Genomic DNA, 20,266 nt, shown 5'->3' on the forward strand with positions numbered 1-20,266 from the left:
TTAACTCCCCTTTCTACCCACCAGTTTGCTGCTGTTATACCTAATTTTGACAAGTTTTTACTTCTGCATTCATGCTGTAAATATGTCCTCCATAGAATTCATTACATCTTGTGCTTAAATTTCATATCATCTATCTTTCATTGTCAGTGGTATAATATGTCAAAATGTTGTTTTATATGTTGCATTTACCATTTGTGAATTCCTGTGATTTAGTCTTATTTTTGCAGTTATTGTACCATTCATTATTGCCACATCTGATTTTGATTGGTAACATTTGATTTCACTGGAGAAATTTTCAGGTGCTGTAATTTTAAAGTATTACACTTCAGTGTCGTTTCATTAATGCTCTCTACATTATTTCAGTTTATATATATTACTTGTATCATGCACGTGTTTGTACCACTTCTTCATTGCAGAGATGACAGCCAAGTGCACAAACTGTAATTTTACTTGGTTCAACATTTTGAAAAAGCAGCTCAAGGGCATGCTGCATCATAGCTAGATTTGTAACATGCACCTCATGTACAAACAATGTTGATGATTCACATGGGGGATGGGAAGATGTCCTTTCCCCCCCACATTGCAGATGCAAACACAGCACTAGAACATACTTTATGCATGAATATAGCAGAAATGCAGAGTAGTATTATGGGTGAAGTCAAGATACCTTCTCCCTTTCCCCCTTAAGATGCAGAATAGCACAAGAACATATTGTATCCATGAATATTATAGAATGGTAGATTTATCTAATGGGTGATGTCTAGATGCTTTCTCCACCCTCCACCCCCACTGGCAATGTAGAAAGAGTGCCAGGACATACTGTATCCATGAATAAAGTAGAAGCCATGATTTGTCTCGTGGGCGGTGTGGAGATTCCCTCTCAGCCCGCGAATGCAGACACAGAATCAGTATCAGTGTAATAGAAGGCACAGGCTATTACAATGAGGCCTTAGAATTTCATATGATCATTAAGACTTTGATGTCAATATGCCAATAAGTAAAAATGGTGTTTATATAATTGTAATCTCACAGGGGATAAGCCTAGGACCACAACAGTGAAATATGAGGCTCACAACAAGCTTGCAAACCTGTACTCAGCCCATGCATGCAAATATTAAAAAGACAAGCCAGATTTGAACATTTTTGATTGTACCAGCATGGTGTGGATGGATACAGTACAGATAGATGGTCCATACCAATGCAGTATGGATGGACAGTCTGTACTAAACACACTGTACAAGCCTGCTGGACAGCAAATGATATATTCTCTTTTGTACACCATTCTGACCAATGACTAACTGGTACATCCTTGTGAAAGAGTTATATTCATATATAAATATATAAAATCACAGCCTTAGACCCAGACATGAATTCTCCGTTTTTGCTGGACTTGCCTGGGAAATTTTTGATGGTAACAAGATAATCAAGTGCAGGATCCCTCTCTGCAGAGATCTCCCTTGTATATGTATAAAACAGTTGTCTCTCATTGTGCTTAGCTAACATTAGGTACATCATTTTATTTGCGCAATCATTCTCCTTCTAGGTCACACAGGTATAGGTAGGGTGATCAGCATTTCCTCTTTCTCTTGCCTATTCTCCAGATGTAATGTGATCAGGTAATGTATTTGATGGAAAAAGCAAAGTGTTTAGTAAATTTTGTCTCTCCAATAATACTTTCCTGATTACATTGCAAATAATTCCTCCCACCATTCCCGACAATGCAGGCATCCTTTCAGGTCTTACTCAAGTAAAAAACTGGTTTAAACGGGGTATAATGGTGCTACCTAGTGGGTTGAAAGGGGAGTTAACCTGTAAGAGTTGCTTTCAAACGGATATGGCATAATTACTGCTTTTATGAACATTAAGTCAAGTCTGTACTATAGATATTTTTCGTTTTACTCGATTCTGGTTATTCCTTGAAATGAATTCACACTGAAAAACATAATTAGTTATTTTTTAAATGGATAATTTTTACATCTTCTAAAGAGGTATTTGTTGAAAATGTTATTTTCTGTTAAAAAAAAATTCTTTCAGACAATTTGCTTGATGCTGCCAAAATCATGACTAGGTTTACATTCCAACCTATTGCAAATGGCACATTTTCGGTGGACTCTTTCTTTTTCCTAAGGTGAGTTGATCTTGAAGCTTGATAGGAAATCAGTTGTATAAATATGCACATTGTATATGCCTGTTCTTATTGGCTTACTAATATTTATACTTTAACCATTGTTAAATTTAATACATTTGTGTAGCATTTCAGTTGACCGGTTGATTAAACTGTAAAGTCACAAAATTTTGCTGGGGTTTAAATTTTGTTAATTGTTTTTAGTTAGAAAATCCAAGAAATTGAAAGCCAGTTTAATTATTTACTCATCCCTCACCCTGGTCATTATTATAAAACTAAAAAGTATGATCCATGAAGTTACTTGCAGGATTAAAAAAAAAATATGTTATCCCTGTGAAGATGTCTTATTTTTCTGTACATTTAATTAAATCAACATTGTTCTCTGAAGAAATGTTACTCTAATTCCAATTTTTGATTCATTAAGAATTTATATTCTTTTCTGATCCATTACTTGTTTTTAGAATTAAGAATTTTGACTTTAAACTTGCTGTTTTTATTCCACAATAAAAGATTATCTTTGACTATATTAATGGGTAATCTTTTCTTTGCTTTCTACTGCAGCTAGTTTTATTATTTTTTATTCATTTAGTGGTCTTCTTGTGACATATTTGACCCTCAAGAGCTGGACAGACAGGGGAAAAATGAACTGGGCCTACTATTTCCTGCATAGATACTGGAGGTATGCTTTACATAGATTTGTTAATTGTACATTTTAAATATAGTTTTGAGATTAGTCATATATCTGTGCATACAATGTGCAGCATGAAGAAAGCTAATAATGTGCAATGTGTAGTTGAATGGTATGAAGAGATCTATGTTTACAGTGTACATTATGCAGAGATCAGTGCATACAATGTACATTTTGCAGAGATCAGTGCATGCAGTGTACAGTATTTAGCTATTTGTGTCTACAGTGAACAGTATTTATAGGTTATTGCTTTTGTATGGGAAAATATGAACAAGATTTTTGGATGGAATACTGCATGACCGTGGGAGTGCAGTTTATCCATCCGACAAAAACGAGTTCATATTTTCCAATACAAATGCAGTAACCTTTTTATTATATGCTCATTTTTCTTATTCGACCTAAGGCTTAATTATATAAACAAAATACACCACAAGAAACAAAGTAACTGAATGTATGCCATTTTCCAAACTAAATACTAGCGCAGAGTCATCATTACACAACAACATTATTAATGCGCACATAACTCTGCCCAGATAAATTTGAACTTAGTCGCGTGCTAGACATAACTTTTGAAAGAAAATGGCATTCTGGTCTAATTAAAATTGAAATATAGATTCATATTGTGATTGAATGTGCATTGCAACAACTTTTCCATTTGATCTGGAATGATTAGATTTTGGTATTTTTGTCGATTCTATGAAATTTCGTGATTATGGACTGGTTTCATCTGTGTAAATTCTACATGAAATACATCGGATTGAAATAGCGAGGGAGAGGTGTGTTGACATCTGCAAGTGTGTTTCTGTTCTGTCATTGAATATTTGAAATCATAATGTGGGAAAAATATTAAGTCTTTCCATTGCAATTATCAAAAAGACGCTATGGAATTTAATGTTTATTTCATGTTGAGTGCAGTAAGGAGGATGTAATTGCACTTGGAATATAGTCAAAATTACAGTACAATTTCAAAATGTTTAATCAAGCTTGAGAACCCATGACATGGCTCATGTAATTCGGATTTGCAGAACTAAGAAATGAAATTCAGGATGTAAAACTGAGTATATTATTTGCCATTCTTATTATCAACTAAAGAAGACAGTTTATGCCTTGTCATTTGCATGTTATTTGTAGGTACCCAGCAGTTTTATGAAATCTGGCATCTCCTGCCTAAATCCGAAACATTGTATCAAAAACGTTATTGTGGAATGTAGCAAAGCAGCTGGTATGTGGTAGTCCACGAAACATCTGCTTTAGTTCATTTCAGAAACAAATGTAATCAACTAAGACATAAACCGCCTACTATGTGTGTGTACATGATTTGTTTACAAAAAGTGCTGGCATCAGCGTCTATTGTTTGTTTACAATAAGAAGTAGTTCCTTTATGAGTGCAATATGAAGTCACGTGCGAGTTCAGTATCGTAAAATACTGAACAATTCTGACAATTCAGAGTTAACGGAGAAAAAAATGAGCATATAATAAGAATAGATCTTTGCACCCTAAATTCAGTATACCCCAGCTCTACTGGTATGTGTACACATTTTATGATTATTTACAAGCAGAACTGTTCTCATATCTACTGGTATGTGCACACCATTGATTAATATATACAGGCAGAACTGTTCCATATTCTCAGTGTATCCAATATCTACTGGTATGTTCACACACTTTATGACTGTATTCAGGCAGAAATGTTCCCATATTGTCAAATTTACCTTCTGAGGACAATTTCAAGCTCAAGCAAGAAGTTTGAACATTTTGGCAATCTGTAACTTTCCATAAAATAAAGTAAGTGTCAAATAATTTTATGGATTTTTTTAATAATATACTTGAATTCTAAATTTCATTGACACAGATTCACTATAGGTATCATATCCAACTTTGCAGTTTTTTGTTGCATAATAATACTCAGCATGATCTCATGCAAGCTGAAGAAATTTATTAATCCATTCAAACCATGGGTTTTGAGGGAGGGTTTGCTTTAGGTATGTTTTTGAAGTTCATTAACAGATCCGTTAATTATGTTTTTTTGAAAACTGAACTCACTCTCAAGACTGCAATAATTTTGAATTCCAAATATTTTAAGTCTTTTTAAGAATGTAAAATCTCTAAGATATTTAGAGCACACATTATACATCTTTTGGCAGGAATTTTATTCCATCTTTTGTCACATTATTAAATATAAAAAATATAGAATCTTGAGTCTTCAGATTTTAATCCCAGTATGTTACGTCACTCTTGGACCCTTGTAGAGTTGAATAGAATTTGAATACATGTCTGATAAGACCTTTTCATTCAGGACAACTATCAGGTATTGTTTATGCAGTTCAAACTCTTGCCTCTGATTTAAAAATTAGCTTGTTGGAAAATATCTCCACCTCCTCTGCAAGCAAATTTTTATGATGAAACACGTCTGAAACGTCTGGCATATGTTGGATAAGACCACAGTTATGAGATATCGGTCTATATATCTTTAAAGAATCCTCATGATGTAACTGCTTATATCCAGATTGAAGTAAAATTGTATCCCTTGGGGCTTGAATTTCTCTGTCTCCATGTATAAGTGATAGCTTCTGTTTATCATTATTCCTGTAATGGAAAATATTTGTAGCAGTTTTGTTGCTGGGTAATTTTTCTCTTGCAGATTGACTCCACTATATGCCATTGTGGTGATGATATTTGGAACTTTATTTCCACTCATGATATCTGGTCCATATCAGTCTCTGGTGAACCAGCCGAATTCTGCCCTGACACAGACAATTAATGAATGTACAAATTCATGGTGGGCAAATCTTATCTACATCAACAACTTCTACCCTCATTATGGAGATCTGTCTCAGATTGTAAGTAAAAACTATGGTTGCAAATGTGAGTTTGCGAATCATTGTTGCATGCACTATAACCTTGATATTATTTTCCTCTACATTTGTTTTCTTAATATTTTTAAGCCCCAACACAACTAATTGTGCATGTATTGTTCTGTTTGTTCAACTATCACATGGGGTTGAAAATTCACTTGCCCAATACAAAAATAGTGAGTGAAAATTTCCAGTATCTGTACGAATTTACCAATAAGTTGACTGACCTGTGTTTCTCTTTAATGAAAAGGATATTATGTCGAGACTGTTGTGAACTTTTCTTAGGGATATTCCATATAAACATGCATGGTACCCAGGAAAGGCACTTTTTGAAAAATATATGCTAGGGTACTTAGATTACCCAAAGAGTTCATATGAAAACAATATAAAATTCTAAATACATCTATGGGTGACTATTCTATATTAAAAGTGTCTTCCCTGGGTCCCATGTATTTTTTACTGGAACAGCCCTTACTGAAAGTCTATACTTTCTGTTGGTTTTCATTTGATTTGATTTGGGCATTTGTTACTACTAATGAGCACCAGGCAATGTAGAATTGTCTATGCTTGTAATTACTTGCAAATGGTGTTAGAAGGAAAACAGAATGTGTCCTGGTAAAGAACTTATCATGCAATCAGATTTAAGTCTAGACATTGACTTGATATTTTAGAATACCTAGTTGAATAGGATGTTTATTTTTGGGCAAGTTAAATTGTGTAATACTGGTCAAACTGGGCAACCTGGACACCTTAAGTTTCAGGTCAGTTGCAGGCTTTGTGTTGGGGCATCTTTTCCCTATGCACAGATTTCTAGTCCAGGTGAGTTCTTTGTTGAGAAGTCTTCATGGTTGTTATCTGTTTTTAAATGTTTAATAATTTCTTTCAGTATAAAGTAAAACAAAGTTCTTTCCAATCATGGTTTTTCAGTAGGGATAAATGTTGTATGCATACGTTCAGATGTAGTTCAGTTTATTTGTTATTATATTTTAACTTAATGAAGAGTTATGAAATAGAAGTGTTTAAGATAAATTTAGTTTGTAATATTTTATTACAATGTATCGTCTATTATAGCATGGTTCTTGAGAATGTTAAAGTGTACAATGTTATTAGTGAAGTCACATTGTAATGAGGTATTGTTTGTCACAGTAAGGGAATGTCATAATGATACAAGTTGTTATAACATAACAAAATACAGGTACTTAATGAGGTGAAATTACATTATAATTGGTCATTATCAACCACAAATTAAATCCAGGTGAACTTAATTAAATAGCAATGGTAACACAAAATCCATTTCTTGAAATCTATTATGCATACCTGCATTATATGAGAAATAATGTTACCTGTCTTTGTACAACCATTACAAACCTGATAATAGGAGACATTGATTATAACACCTTATAGTAAGACCCCCTTATAATGAAGTATATTATGTATGTAATTTCACTAATACATAATAAAGTGGGGAACCATGAAAATATTTGAATTAATTGATATAATGAATGGGCTTTTAGTGAAGTTTTAATGTACATCAATTTTATGTGTTACTTTAGTTGTTTTCTCTTTTTACACACATCAACACTTAAAAAGTTATAGTTTGCCAAGGCAATTAGGGTAGAGTACCTTGCTCAAAGACACAGTAGCCAGTCCTGTTCATTCATTTGTGTGAATAGAACCTATACCCTTCTGGTCAGGAGTTCAGTGCCTTAACACACTGAGCCACAACGGCTACTAAAAAAGAGAAACTGGTTTAAATTGACTGTGATCTTCAAAGTGACTAATACAAGGATGTTGCATATCCCAGTTTCTGCGGTACAAAACAGCAAAGAGGACATAACTTAAAATGGTGATTCATCACGGGTTATCATATACCATGTTAAATATAATATTAACACATTTCTTATTTAAAGAGAAACACTTTCTCTTGTTTACAGCTTACATAAAAAAAATATCCATTACCACACACACGTGTCTCAGTTCCATCAAACCTTGGAAATGGAAAGGAGTTGTTTCATGTTTTGGGGCATTTGACGGCACTGTGAGGTTTTATGAGTGATCTGTTTTTTTTTAATGAGAACAAAGTATTCTTGTAATTTATATCTGCCAGAAAGAATGTTTTAAGATACATTTCTTAATATATGAGCCTTAGATCATTTTTGATGTCATGCATATTATGACTTCATAATCTCAGTGATGTCAGAATTTACTCAATGGATGGGATGAAAATGTATCTGAAGATATGCTAAGGGATGGGATGAAAATGTATCTGAAGATATGCTAAGGGATGGGATGAAAATGTATCGGAAGATATGCTAAGGGATGGGATGAAAATGTATCTGAAGACATGCTAAGGGATGGGATGAAAATGTATCTGAAGATATGCTAAGGGATGGGATCAAAATGTATCTGAAGATATGCTAAGGGATGGGATGAAAATGTATCTGAAGATATGCTAAGGGATGGGATGAAAATGTATCTGAAGATATGCTAAGGGATGGGATGAAAATGTATCTGAAGATATGCTAAGGGATGGGATGAAAATGTATCTGAAGATATGCTAAGGGATGGGATGAAAATGTATCTGAAGATATGCTAAGGGATGGGATGAAAATGTATCTGAAGATATGCTAAGGGATGGGATGAAAATGTATCTGAAGATATGCTAAGGGATGGGATGAAAATGTATCTGAAGATATGCTAAGGGATGGGATGAAAATGTATCTGAAGATATGCTAAGGGATGGGATGAAAATGTATCTGAAGATATGCTAAGGGATGGGATGAAAATGTATCTGAAGATATGCTAAGGGATGGGATCAAAATGTATCTGGTTAATGTAACCAATTCACAAGGGGTGCAGGTTTTACTTTATTTTCACAGGCTAATGTTGGCAAATTTTATATGCTGATACAGTCAGCACAGGCCAATGCTGAGTAAGCAGATGCTAAAACTCTCATAAAACATCAATATTATTTTTAACTTATCACAATCCATAGGTAAAAATGCTTTGTAATCACTTAGTTTTGTGGGCAAATCAGTCTTACATGTGCCTAATTCAGCTTGATCATATTAAAATAATTAATGCACCTCCAGAGTGTGGAGTGTTTTATGTTGATAGAGGGGTCCATTTCCATTATATTTATGCATGTGATGATGACATCATTTGGGGCCCAGAGTGGCCAAGTGGTCTAAAGTGCTCACCACTACGGATCACTGCCATCTCACCTCTGCCTGCGTGGGTTTGAGTCTTAGGCTCAGCTAACATGTTTCTGTGAGAAAGCTTGCCCTACAACAACAACATGACATCATTCATAACTAAACATTTATTATGATTAGTTCATTGTGAAATGTACCCCAAACTACTTTAAGTGCAGGTTTGAAGTGGTTGTCATTTACACCTTGGTTGAGCAAGCAAGATTAGGTACACAAAATGCACTTTTAGAAGGCACATAAGCAATTGTCAAGTCAGGACTTGTACCTTCAAGTTTGTAATCACTAAAATGTATAGTAAATTGTAACATCATAGATTCAGTTCCAGTGAATGGCAGATTCATACATTGGACTCTTTATATTTCCAGTGTGCTGGCTGGTCCTGGTATTTGGCCAATGACATGCAGTTCTATATCTTCCTCAGCCCCATCTGTATATTTCTTCTGTACAAGTAAGCTATTCAGGAATTAGTATATATATTCCACTTTTTAAAAAGAATTATTTCCCATGAACATTGCATATTTACATGTGCTTGATTTGCTATTAGGACCTGACTAACCTAGATGATCTCACCATGTTACTGCAGACCGGCCAACTCTTATGATTTTGCCATAAGTCTTATGAAAATTACCCATAAAATATGGACTTAAGGCATACTAGCAAAAAGTACGGAAAAATGATCATTGCCAAATAATCTGGATAATTGGTTCATCCATGTTTTATTTGGATCTGGGTTTCATCTTAGAATTAGTGAAATTAGTCAGCAAACCAGACGAACTTTACAGCAGCACTTCAGATGCTTTTAACTGCACCTATTTGTTCATAAGAAGCATCTGCATGATCAAACTGTTGATTATAATTTTGAAAAATGGCATCCAGAAAGTGATGCATGTTTAAGATGAAAGGGAAAATAAGCTTCTAGTAAAAAGTTAATAATCAACATAGAAAATAAAAAGAAGTATTCAGATTCTTGTAATCAAAAGCTGGAGAGGACACCATTATGTTTATTGGAGACCACATGCCAATTTGAGCATGTATCATGGTGGGAGATATGATTGCTGTTGTCATGTGAAATGGAAAAGAATTTCCAAGAATTATGTCAAGTTGAGAGATAGCAACAAGCCATTGAGCTGCAAAGGGTTTTTGTGCAACTGTACTAGTGGTAAATAAAGTCAACGTGCACTTTACAAACTTTTCAGTTGAACATTATGTTTATCGTCAATGCGTCAAACTTTTAATTATGTTTTCCAGTTTTACAGTAGCAGTTATTGATATTTTGTTGCACCTTACTGAAAACTGGTCAGTCTTATGGAAAAAATCCAACTGTCTTACTGAGACAGACTAGTCAGGGTTGGCAGGTCTGTTACTGCACTGAGTGGTAAACAATATGGGACCAGTAAAACATCAAAGATGGAGCAAGATTTCATACAGATTTCATGAAATTGCCCAAAAGGATGTTTTAGATTTGTTTTAGTCCATTAGAGTTTTTACAGAATCATTGTAGTTTTACTAAATTTGAGCAATTATCTCCCATGTCCTGATAAAGTCTCTGTATTTCTGTTGCCCAGACTTTGATCTAAAATGACCAGTCACATGACCATTTAACCCTTTACCTCATACAAGCGTCTTTGGATGCCTCTACTCCATTCGCATGGAAGCGCCTTTTGACGCCTTTACAAGATTCGCGGGGAAGCGCCGTTTGACGCCTGCTGTAAACATCAGCCATTTTGAGCTAGTTTTCGTAGCGCCACCTTCGGGGAGAACCCACCTATTAGATACTACATTCATTTCTGCGAATGACAATTACATCAGATCACGTGGTCGCTATTCATGCACTGGTCGATATCTGCTATTTAAAGTAACTGGGTCATAATCTCCACTCTCCAAAATGGCAGCCGCGGATTTCATTCAGTACGTACGATGTTTTCATGATTAGAATAACAACCACGAAAGATTCAATAAATTAGGTAAGTCTCTAATATTGATGTAGGCAGCAATTAGTTTCTATAAATTATCAAATTCAGATGACTTAGTGATGTAGACAAACACGAAAACCTTGTAAATTCCGAGTATCGGAAATGGCAGTTACGGTTGGTCACGCGGCCTCGCTGACGTGACGGTGAATGAATTCTCTCTCGATTTTGAAGCACATAAAAAAATTATTCTGTGAAAAATAATTACACAGCTATAACAATCGGACTTTACTCATAAAATTTTTCCACATATATGTGTACCAAAAATGTAAAATGGTTAAAATTGATGTTAAACGTAAGATACACTACATTGCTTAACAGTTCACAGGCAGGATTTCAATCAGTACTTACGAAGTTTTCACAATTAGAATCACAACCACGAAAGATTCAATAACTTAGGTAAAGGCTCTGATATTTATGTAAGCAGCAATTAGTTTTTATTGATTATCAAATTCAGATGACTTAGTGATGTAGATGCAGACGAAAAACATGTAAATTTCGAGTATGGGAAATGGCAGCTATGGTCGGTCACGTGGCCTCACTGACGTTACGGTGAACAAGTTCTCTCGATTTTAAAGCACATAAAATATTCTTCTGTGAAAAATAGTTACACAGCTATAACAATTGGACTTTACTCTTAAATTTTTCCACATATAATAGCTGTCTACCTAAAACGTAAAATGGTTAAAACTGCTGTTAAACCTAACACCACTACATTGCTTAACAAATCACAGGCATGCCTATGGGTATACGGTCGGCTAGGTAACAGGTGTTCTGTTTATAGCGTACTGCACTTTGTCACTATGTTCTGTGAGGTAAAGGGTTAATTTAAGTATAAAAAGCATAAAAACTTTTTATAGCCAACAAGTTCATGAGTTTGATATGAACAGTTAATTCTGTCCTTCTATCAAAGGCAATAAATAAGAAATTGCATTAACAATGGAAATAGACGATAAATACTAAAGTTAAGCAAAGGGTATTATCATAAAGATTTCTTTTAAGAAGATTGTTTATAAATGAAGATTATAACCTTTCACACAATGTTATAACTTGAATTCATCAAAAATTGAAGTTTTTGTGAATTCAAATTTATTAATAAGTTCTTCATATAATTATTGGAGTTATCTATCTATCTATCTATCATCTTAGTTGGTGGGTCATGTTTTATAGTAACATCGAAATTCTGATAAGCCAGATATCAATTAATCATTCAACTCAAAGGACTTACTTAGTCCTAAAAGATAGCATTCTAATCTTGGCTACCTTGAATTTCTAGAAGTGACCAAAACTTCTAATTACATTTTCTGCCTTTTGTTCATTGAGTTTTCAAAGTCCTTCACCACATAGTCTGAATCTGTGACAATGCTTTGCTGACAGGTGTTGTCACAGCCAATTACTAATTGAAAAATCCAAATTGTATTGCCCTAAACATGGGAAAATGTTGGCTGGCCATTATTTTATAATCAAGGGTCATGGAAAGATGTCTTGCAGAGGTCATTAGCCTAATTATTTATCATTATGTCAGGTAATCACTGTGTGTGACCTCACTAAAATAGTCTTAGTCGGATAGAGTTTGCCCATGCCACTGTTGTCTCTGACATCAAAACTGTTATTAAATGGGATACAAGTGGGGCATCGGTAAACATCAACAAAGAGACTAAATGAGTTAAGTAAAATAGGAATAAGCTGACAGTAAGAAAAAATCCAAGCTGTTGACCTCAGCAACTCAGATTGCCATGGACCTTTGCCTACAAAATACATGAATATGAAGGTAAATGCTACTTTATTTTGGGGGTGGCAAAATTGAGACTCTTCAGTAGACAGTTGGTTTTGAGGTCGCATATTGACAGAGGCTGTCAGAGACTTAGACTACTCTGTACTTCACAAGACACAGTTTCCAAGATTAATGTGGAATTTATGTTATTTTTAATTGGGATATAAAAAAAAAACATCCAGTAATTCTGTACTACTAGTAAATTTGCATTTACTCTATGCTTCTTCAGGCACAAAATGTTTTGAAAGAAACAGTTGATGTCTTTATGTTTTAAATAACAGTTACATTATTGATGTAACATCATAAATGATATGCATTATCATAACAATTTTATATATATTACAGGATAAAAAATATTGATTTTACCCAAAACTCATAAAAATCCTGACTATAGCTTACCTTAAAATTATCCAGGATGACCCATTATATCAGGTTGTAATTTTTATACTGAAAACCTATCCAAATTTATTGATAGTGTTTTACAACCTTTAAAATTAAACCACTTCCTTTACAGAAGAAATTATAGAGATCCTCAGTTCTCCTCTAATGTTTCAATACATTCTAATACAAACAATCACACTTTACTCGATTTTTCTTTCATGCCAGTAGAAATTGTGTATGGAGAGATGAATGGACTAATAAAAGAAAGTTACTGGATTTATAGGTTATGAGTATGTATGTATCCTAATGGCCTTAACACCAAGGCACTATATAAAATTGTATTAAATCTTAATGATATCATTTTTAAAAATAATATTGTATGTGTGACTGTTTGTCTCTATTTTATTATTTTAATGAGGTTGTTTTTAATTAATCTTTTGATCTATTGTCTTTTAAGGTGGAAGAAACTTGGCATAGCAGTTACCTCAAGCCTTATACTTCTGTGTATAGGAATTAGAGTTTTTCTTGTTTCCTATTATGAAATATCTGGCTTATTGGAGTAAGTAGCCAAAATACTTTTATATTATTGAATTTTTCATATTCTAACAATCTGATTGGCAATTAGCAATCACATCAGTAACATAGACCCATCACATATTTCTACATCATATCATATGGACAATATAGACTCTTCATTTAACACACCAGCAAATCAGATGAATACTATAGACTTTTCATTTAACACACCAGCATATCAGATGAATAATATAGACTCTTCATTTAACACACTAGTGTATCGTATGAACAATACCTTTCATTTAACACACCAGTGTATCATATGAACAATATAGACCTTGCATTTAACACACCAGTGTATCGTATGAACAATATAGACCTTTCATGTAACACACCAGTGTATAGTATGAACAATATAGACTTTTCATTTAACACACCTGTGTATCGTATGAACAATATAGACCTTTCATTCAACACACCTGTGTATCGTATGAACAATATTGACCTTTCATTTAACACACCAGCAAATCAGATGAATAATACAGACCTATTGTTTAACACACCAGCATATCAGATGAACAATACAGACTCTTCATTTAACCCACCAGTGTATCGTATGAACAATATAGACCTTTCATTTAACACACCAGTGTATCGTATGAACAATATAGACCTTTCATTTAACACACCTGTGTATCGTATGAGCAATATAGACCTTTCTTTTAACACACCAGTGTATCGTATGAACCATATAGACTTTTCATTTAACACACCAGCAAATCAGATGAATAATAATAATAATAATAATGAGGACTTTGTATAGTGCCTAACCTTTAGAAGCTCTAAGCGCTTTACAACATTAATACAGACCTCTCATTTAACACCAGCAAATAAGATTGATAATATAGACCTTTCATTTAACATTCCAGCATGTCAGTTAAATATAATAGATGTGTGACCTTATATCCACTTAAAATAACTATTTAGGCTGATAAAATTGATTGGTCAGAATTTTATTTGGAGGTGGTATTTACACTTGAGGAAATCAGAAAACTGATGAGTGAGTGCTAACCCTTGCCATGTTCCAGGCTTGAACCTGGAAACACAGAAGTATAAAGAAAGCTTTGCCATCTTGGAACAGTTTCAGTCTTTGCATGTCTGTGGCATAATGTCCATTCTTTTTAACCAGGTATACTTTTGTATTACTAATCATGGTAACTGACTATTTTCTTAAAAATTAGTAACATTGTTATGCTCTGCTGTCCTTAGAGGTCAGTTTTTTATGTTAGAGGGAACCAGTTAAATTTAAGTACTAAATGATTAGATATTGTAGTAGTTATGTCCCTTGTGTATCGTTCCACAGATAGTAATTTATGAAACAATAGTAGAAAATGTTTTTTTTTTATATATAAGGAAATCACAAATGCTAATATAAATTCTCTAGTGAAATATAAAGAATATAACAATTAGAATAATTTTGTAAAGCTTATTTAGGTTGTAAAGAAAAATATCTCGGGAGTTGTGTTTCCATATTTTGCAAATTAATACAGCTTCATCCCTCCAAGCCGTTTGTACTTTTTTGTATCTTTTGTTCTGGTACTTGTGGCAGTATTTAATATTGAATGGTAGTTTGTCATTACATTCATTTACTAATAAAGCATACTCTCATCAAGAAATTTGTATTGGGATTACAATTGGATTAACAAATTTAATGGACCATTCCACTGGTCTTTGTAATTAGAGCATCCACCTAGGATGTGGGAGGTTGTGGGTTTGAACCCCAGCCGAGTCATATAAAGGCTTATACAAATGGTACTAGCAGCTGCCTTGCTAGGCACTCAGCATTGAGAGGTTAGTATTACGACTGGTCAGCCTGGTGTCAGGATAATGTGACTGGGCGGGACATCATGCTACATGTCTGTGTCATGATAGCCCAGTGCTAGATATCACTATAAACTGCCACACTGCAGACATCATAATGATATGACTGAAAAATTGTTAAAACTATGTTAAAAATCCAAATCACACACTCTTACACAGAAATTTAATAAAAACATTACTGTAAATGTGTGTAGGATAAGTTAATCATTGTTTTGAATTGTATCCTTATTATACATAACATTTTAACAGAATTCCATATATTTTTAAGGTTTTTTGAAATTGATAATGAATTATATTACTGTGGGAACAAAATGTACATATCTTGTTTGGAAACCTGAAGACATTGCATGGATTTTGTCGACTTATTGTTATTGCAAATTTCAGTGTCCCAACAAAACATACAGATGATCCCATGGCTGTGAGTGGTCCTATGTATCAGCGGCCCTATGCCAGGATGGGAGTCTATCTGGTGGGAACCCTGACTGGTTATCTACTGTACAAAACTCAGTGTCATCTTCGGATGAATAAGGTGAAGAGAATTGCAGTATTATGATATGAGTAATACCATATTTATGAGATGATGAGCCCATTTTTCATTTATGTCAAGTCCATGTTTTAGGTGAGACACAGCAGTCAGTTTTCTGCTGGAGGGAATGTCAACATGTTGCTAAAGTTCATTTATTTTCTAAATCCCTTTGTAGATTCACCTTATACTTGGTATGAACCATTATGAAGCTATGATAATTAATGTCATAACATGCACAATCCCCTCATGACCTTGGACTTTAGTTCACAATAAAAAATAATGTGTTATGGTTATGGATAAAGATCTTTTGCTTCCTTAAACCACTTCATGGGTTTTCTTCTCACTTTTGATGTAATAAATATGATGCTAAAATAATTTATTCTGTGAACTGCTTTCTAGTACCTTTTATCGTAGGACTGAGGTCGCAGTCAATGAAAATTGTTTAAATGTATTGCTTTCAGTTTGTGACATGTACTTTCTCCCCATGCTCACTCAGCATTCTGATCTTTGGTAAAAAACATTCAGTGGACTGATTTTATTTCTTTTACAAAAGTGTATCCATAGTATAGGATAGCATGATTCAGTTTGGAGTGAGAGAGAATGATACATCGAGCATGAGAGAAATGGCAGTATGATTTGGGTTTTACAGTGTGGAATGATTACAAAAGAGGAATGAATATTAAATATTTATATTTAATGATGCACTGGGACACTTTAAGAGGTCCCTAATCTTTTCTTCTTCAAATACATTACCCATTCATAATACCTTAGGAGAACTAATAATTCTTTGCAAATTCAGCCCTCCTAGGCTAAAACATTTTACCTAAAAAGCTAAAAGTGATCTGTCCACCTGGGTTGCAGTTAGAGTGATGTCCCCTTGGTACCAGAATTGGTGCCAAGTCTCGTGAAATCATCGGTTACTACTTCCACTCGTGTTGAGTAGCATACTCTCTACAGACAGGGGGACCTTAGAAAATTCATATAAGCAGTTTGGAAGTTTTTTTTTTGTCTTAAAACAATTTAGGAGTTTTATTTGGGAATGGATGTATACTTGATCTTTAAATTTCAAACTTTTATGTTCTGTCTATCATTGGCAACAAAGTTTCTAATTTTTCATTGTTATCACTTTACTATCTTCACACACATAAGTGCCTTTGGTACATACCTGCATGAGTCATGATAGCATTCCCTCACATTGCTATAATGGTATCAATAAGTGCAGGTCTGGTGCATGATATAGAAAACTCATTTAATATTGCTGTATAATTTCAGCTACATCTGGATACATACAAGTAAGTTTTCTATATTGTCTTAATGTCCACTTCATAGTCGTATATGCGATACTTTACTGATTTTACATGTATCAAACATTGTCGGGCCATTCCTACAGGTAACATTGTCTCATAATGGATTGATAGTATCTACATTTTAAGTATTAATAATGTTGCTTCAATACCTTTTTATGTACAGGTTTTGTGGGTACTATAGAACACTCATTTTTATTACTGTATAGCTTCAGCCATGGTCAGATTTCTATACATAATTTACTCATAGCACCAAGCTCATCCATGTTGGTACTATAAGCGACTATTCAGAGATTCTGCTTGAATGAGCAGTCAAAAATTGGCCTGCCAATGGGTAACTTAATACTATAATTGATTATTTAGTGCCCACTGCATAAGTATTAATAACGGTGTTCTAATTCTCTACATGTACAGGCCGTGTTCAATGTTTTACAGATATTTATCCTAGTGTGTACCTCTGAAATGGACACTTCTAAGTTCATAAAGCAGGATGTGTACCGCCCTACCTGTATATAATGTCTGCTCTATTTTGTCTTGGATTTAGACTGTGGGTGAGACAATTCTGACTTTGCATGTGTAGTTTTCTCTGGTTGTCCTTGAATACATGTGCTGAAGTGTAGCTTGAGGGACAAAACATCATCAGCTTGCATGCATGGGCTTAAAACCATATCATTTACTGAGGAACCAGATGGATTGCAACAACAGCCTCAGTTCTGATCTTGCATATAAAGAAAACATGGACCAGCTACATGGACCAAAAACCCATACCCCATCCCAACCGCAACATCTGGACAATGTCATGCCAGCCATAAAACTCTGATCACAATGGTCCATGACTACAATTGATCACAACATCAGCCACAAGACAATCTTGTCCAGTTTAACAAATCACATCATGCCACTTGGAACTTCCTGTATATGATGCCTAGCATAATGCATCAGTACCCAAGAACTCGGTTATACATGGATCAGTCTAACCTGCATAGTGCTACTAGTCACTTCCTGTGCATGATGTCCAGTCTGTACATGCACTGTCATGGATCAGTGTAACTTGCAGAGTGCTGCTAGGCTCTTCTTGCAGATGATGTCCAGTTTATCAGTCTAACCTGCTTAGTACCTCTAGACACTGCCATCTGACCATTTGGTGACTCAGTTTGCAAGAGATGTATCTTCACCTTTCCTCAAGCCTCTGCCACCCAAAGGGAGCATCTACTTAGCAACACCTTGGAAGTAACAGGATCTAACTCATAATATGCTACAAATGTTTTGAACCATCATTCTGGACATTCTTCACCAACTACTTCACATTTAGCATAAGACATATCAATTTCACTACCGTAATCCTAAAATGATGAAAACTGGCCTCCAGATTCTCTTGTTGCTATTAAATCTTAATATGCTGAGTGATCTCTGCCATACAGTTTTGGACTGAAGAAGTTTTCTCCCCACTCTCATCAGATTTCAGTCCTTCTCATTCCTCTACATCACCTGCTGAGTCTGCAGTTCCAGTATCAGAGGAATCTACTTCAATTGCTTCCACAATCTGAAAAAGTTATCGACATTTTGGGTCTACTTACATTGTCAATTACGAATCCCAAGCATTTACAGGCATTGTTTCCTCAAATATGCCTTCCCTCAAATTGTTGTTGGCATTTCTTCCAGCCCCACATACTTGTTTTCCATCTGGATATCCATCGGTTAATTTGTAAGGTCATGAGATGAGCGTGGGATAAACATTGCATCTAATGTCCATGGTAATCTTTAAATAAGTGGAACACAGCTTATCTTCCACAACTCTGAATCAAACCAGACATTTATGGGTGAATATTTATAGAAAGGCCTGCATCATAAACATAGAAGCCTAACCTACTATGGTCATGCCTGTTACAGCAGCTATGAACTTACAAAAGGTAGAACAAGCTGCAGTGCTATCTAAATCTACCTTTCTTAAAGAACATTATAGGTTCAGGTACAATTTTAACCTCAATCATCTAATCTGTTCTTTATTGATCAGGTTGATGGAATTTGTGACAAGCTGCCAAGGATACTCTCTTTCCATTACTTATAACTACAGATGAGGGATTTATAAGGCAATCAACAAAAGGTTGCAACGACACCCCTAGAGCACAAGCCACATGGGAAGCAGTCCTACCAAATTTACAGCAGCTGTTGAAAATCACACTTCTCCTGAATTAAGTGGAAAGAGGCAAAGAGAAGGCCAGCATTTTGTGGCATAGTTTCCATAAGACCCTCCCTATCACAAATGACTTACCTTCTTGCCTCATCACTTGTCACAGATTGATTCCAGCAGGGGTAATGCTCAAAACTTTCATTGCCAAATGGGGAAGATTTACCATGATGAAATCTGTAACTGACAGGTAGTTTACAGGGGATTCGGCTTCACGTCCAGGGCACCTCCTCAACCTTTGCTCAGAGTTCCTTCAGCTACAAATGCAGCAAGCATCCCTAGATTTGTCAACCTAAGCACATTCTATCAACTTTTTTATGGTCTTGGATTCACAATGAAAAGCAGCAACATGTTCAAAATTCTATACATTGAGGACAACTATGCAATCATAATGGTCTTGCAAGAGATGTAACTTCACATCCCCACTCACATGGCTTCCAGAAGTCCTGTGTTTCACCTACACAAATAACAGGCTAGAAAACAGTGGGCTAATTATATTTTGGAGCAAGAGATGATATCACGTTATCCTACTTCTTATTCTCAGTCTCCTTGTCAACAAGGACATCTCTGATATCATACCATTTCAAGATTGTTGTCAACTATATCTGGAAATCAATATTCTTTCCATATTCAAGTAAAATGACTTTGTTTCCATTCAAAACATAATTGAATAAATACAGTGTTAGATTCCTTGCCTATATGGAAAAGCCGATCTGCTAGAGATTTCTTTTGCTGCTGGATTTTAGTCATAGGTTGCCTTTTTCAGTTCTCATTTAAATGATTATGTGGTCCAAATGAAGCAAATCTTTGACCATTGGACCAACTCTCACAATCTGTCCAAAATG

General features: G+C 34.7%; 1 protein-coding gene across 1 annotated transcript in view; it reads left to right on the plus strand.

Moving 5' to 3' along the window:
• The window catches only part of LOC149775448 (nose resistant to fluoxetine protein 6-like), a 62,736-nt gene that overhangs the window by 26,099 nt on the left and 16,371 nt on the right, over positions 1-20,266 (plus strand). The window contains exons 8-13 of the mRNA XM_089943986.1: positions 2,035-2,128; positions 2,715-2,804; positions 5,456-5,654; positions 9,247-9,329; positions 13,464-13,565; positions 15,788-15,932. Coding sequence (XP_089800112.1) covers positions 2,035-2,128; positions 2,715-2,804; positions 5,456-5,654; positions 9,247-9,329; positions 13,464-13,565; positions 15,788-15,932 — 713 coding nt within the window. The remainder of the gene's footprint in view (positions 1-2,034; positions 2,129-2,714; positions 2,805-5,455; positions 5,655-9,246; positions 9,330-13,463; positions 13,566-15,787; positions 15,933-20,266) is intronic.

Source organism: Sinohyriopsis cumingii, chromosome 19 (genome assembly GCF_028554795.1).
Source record: "Sinohyriopsis cumingii isolate HCF-2022 chromosome 19, ASM2855479v2, whole genome shotgun sequence".
In the NCBI taxonomy this organism is placed as follows: domain Eukaryota; kingdom Metazoa; phylum Mollusca; class Bivalvia; order Unionida; family Unionidae; genus Sinohyriopsis; species Sinohyriopsis cumingii.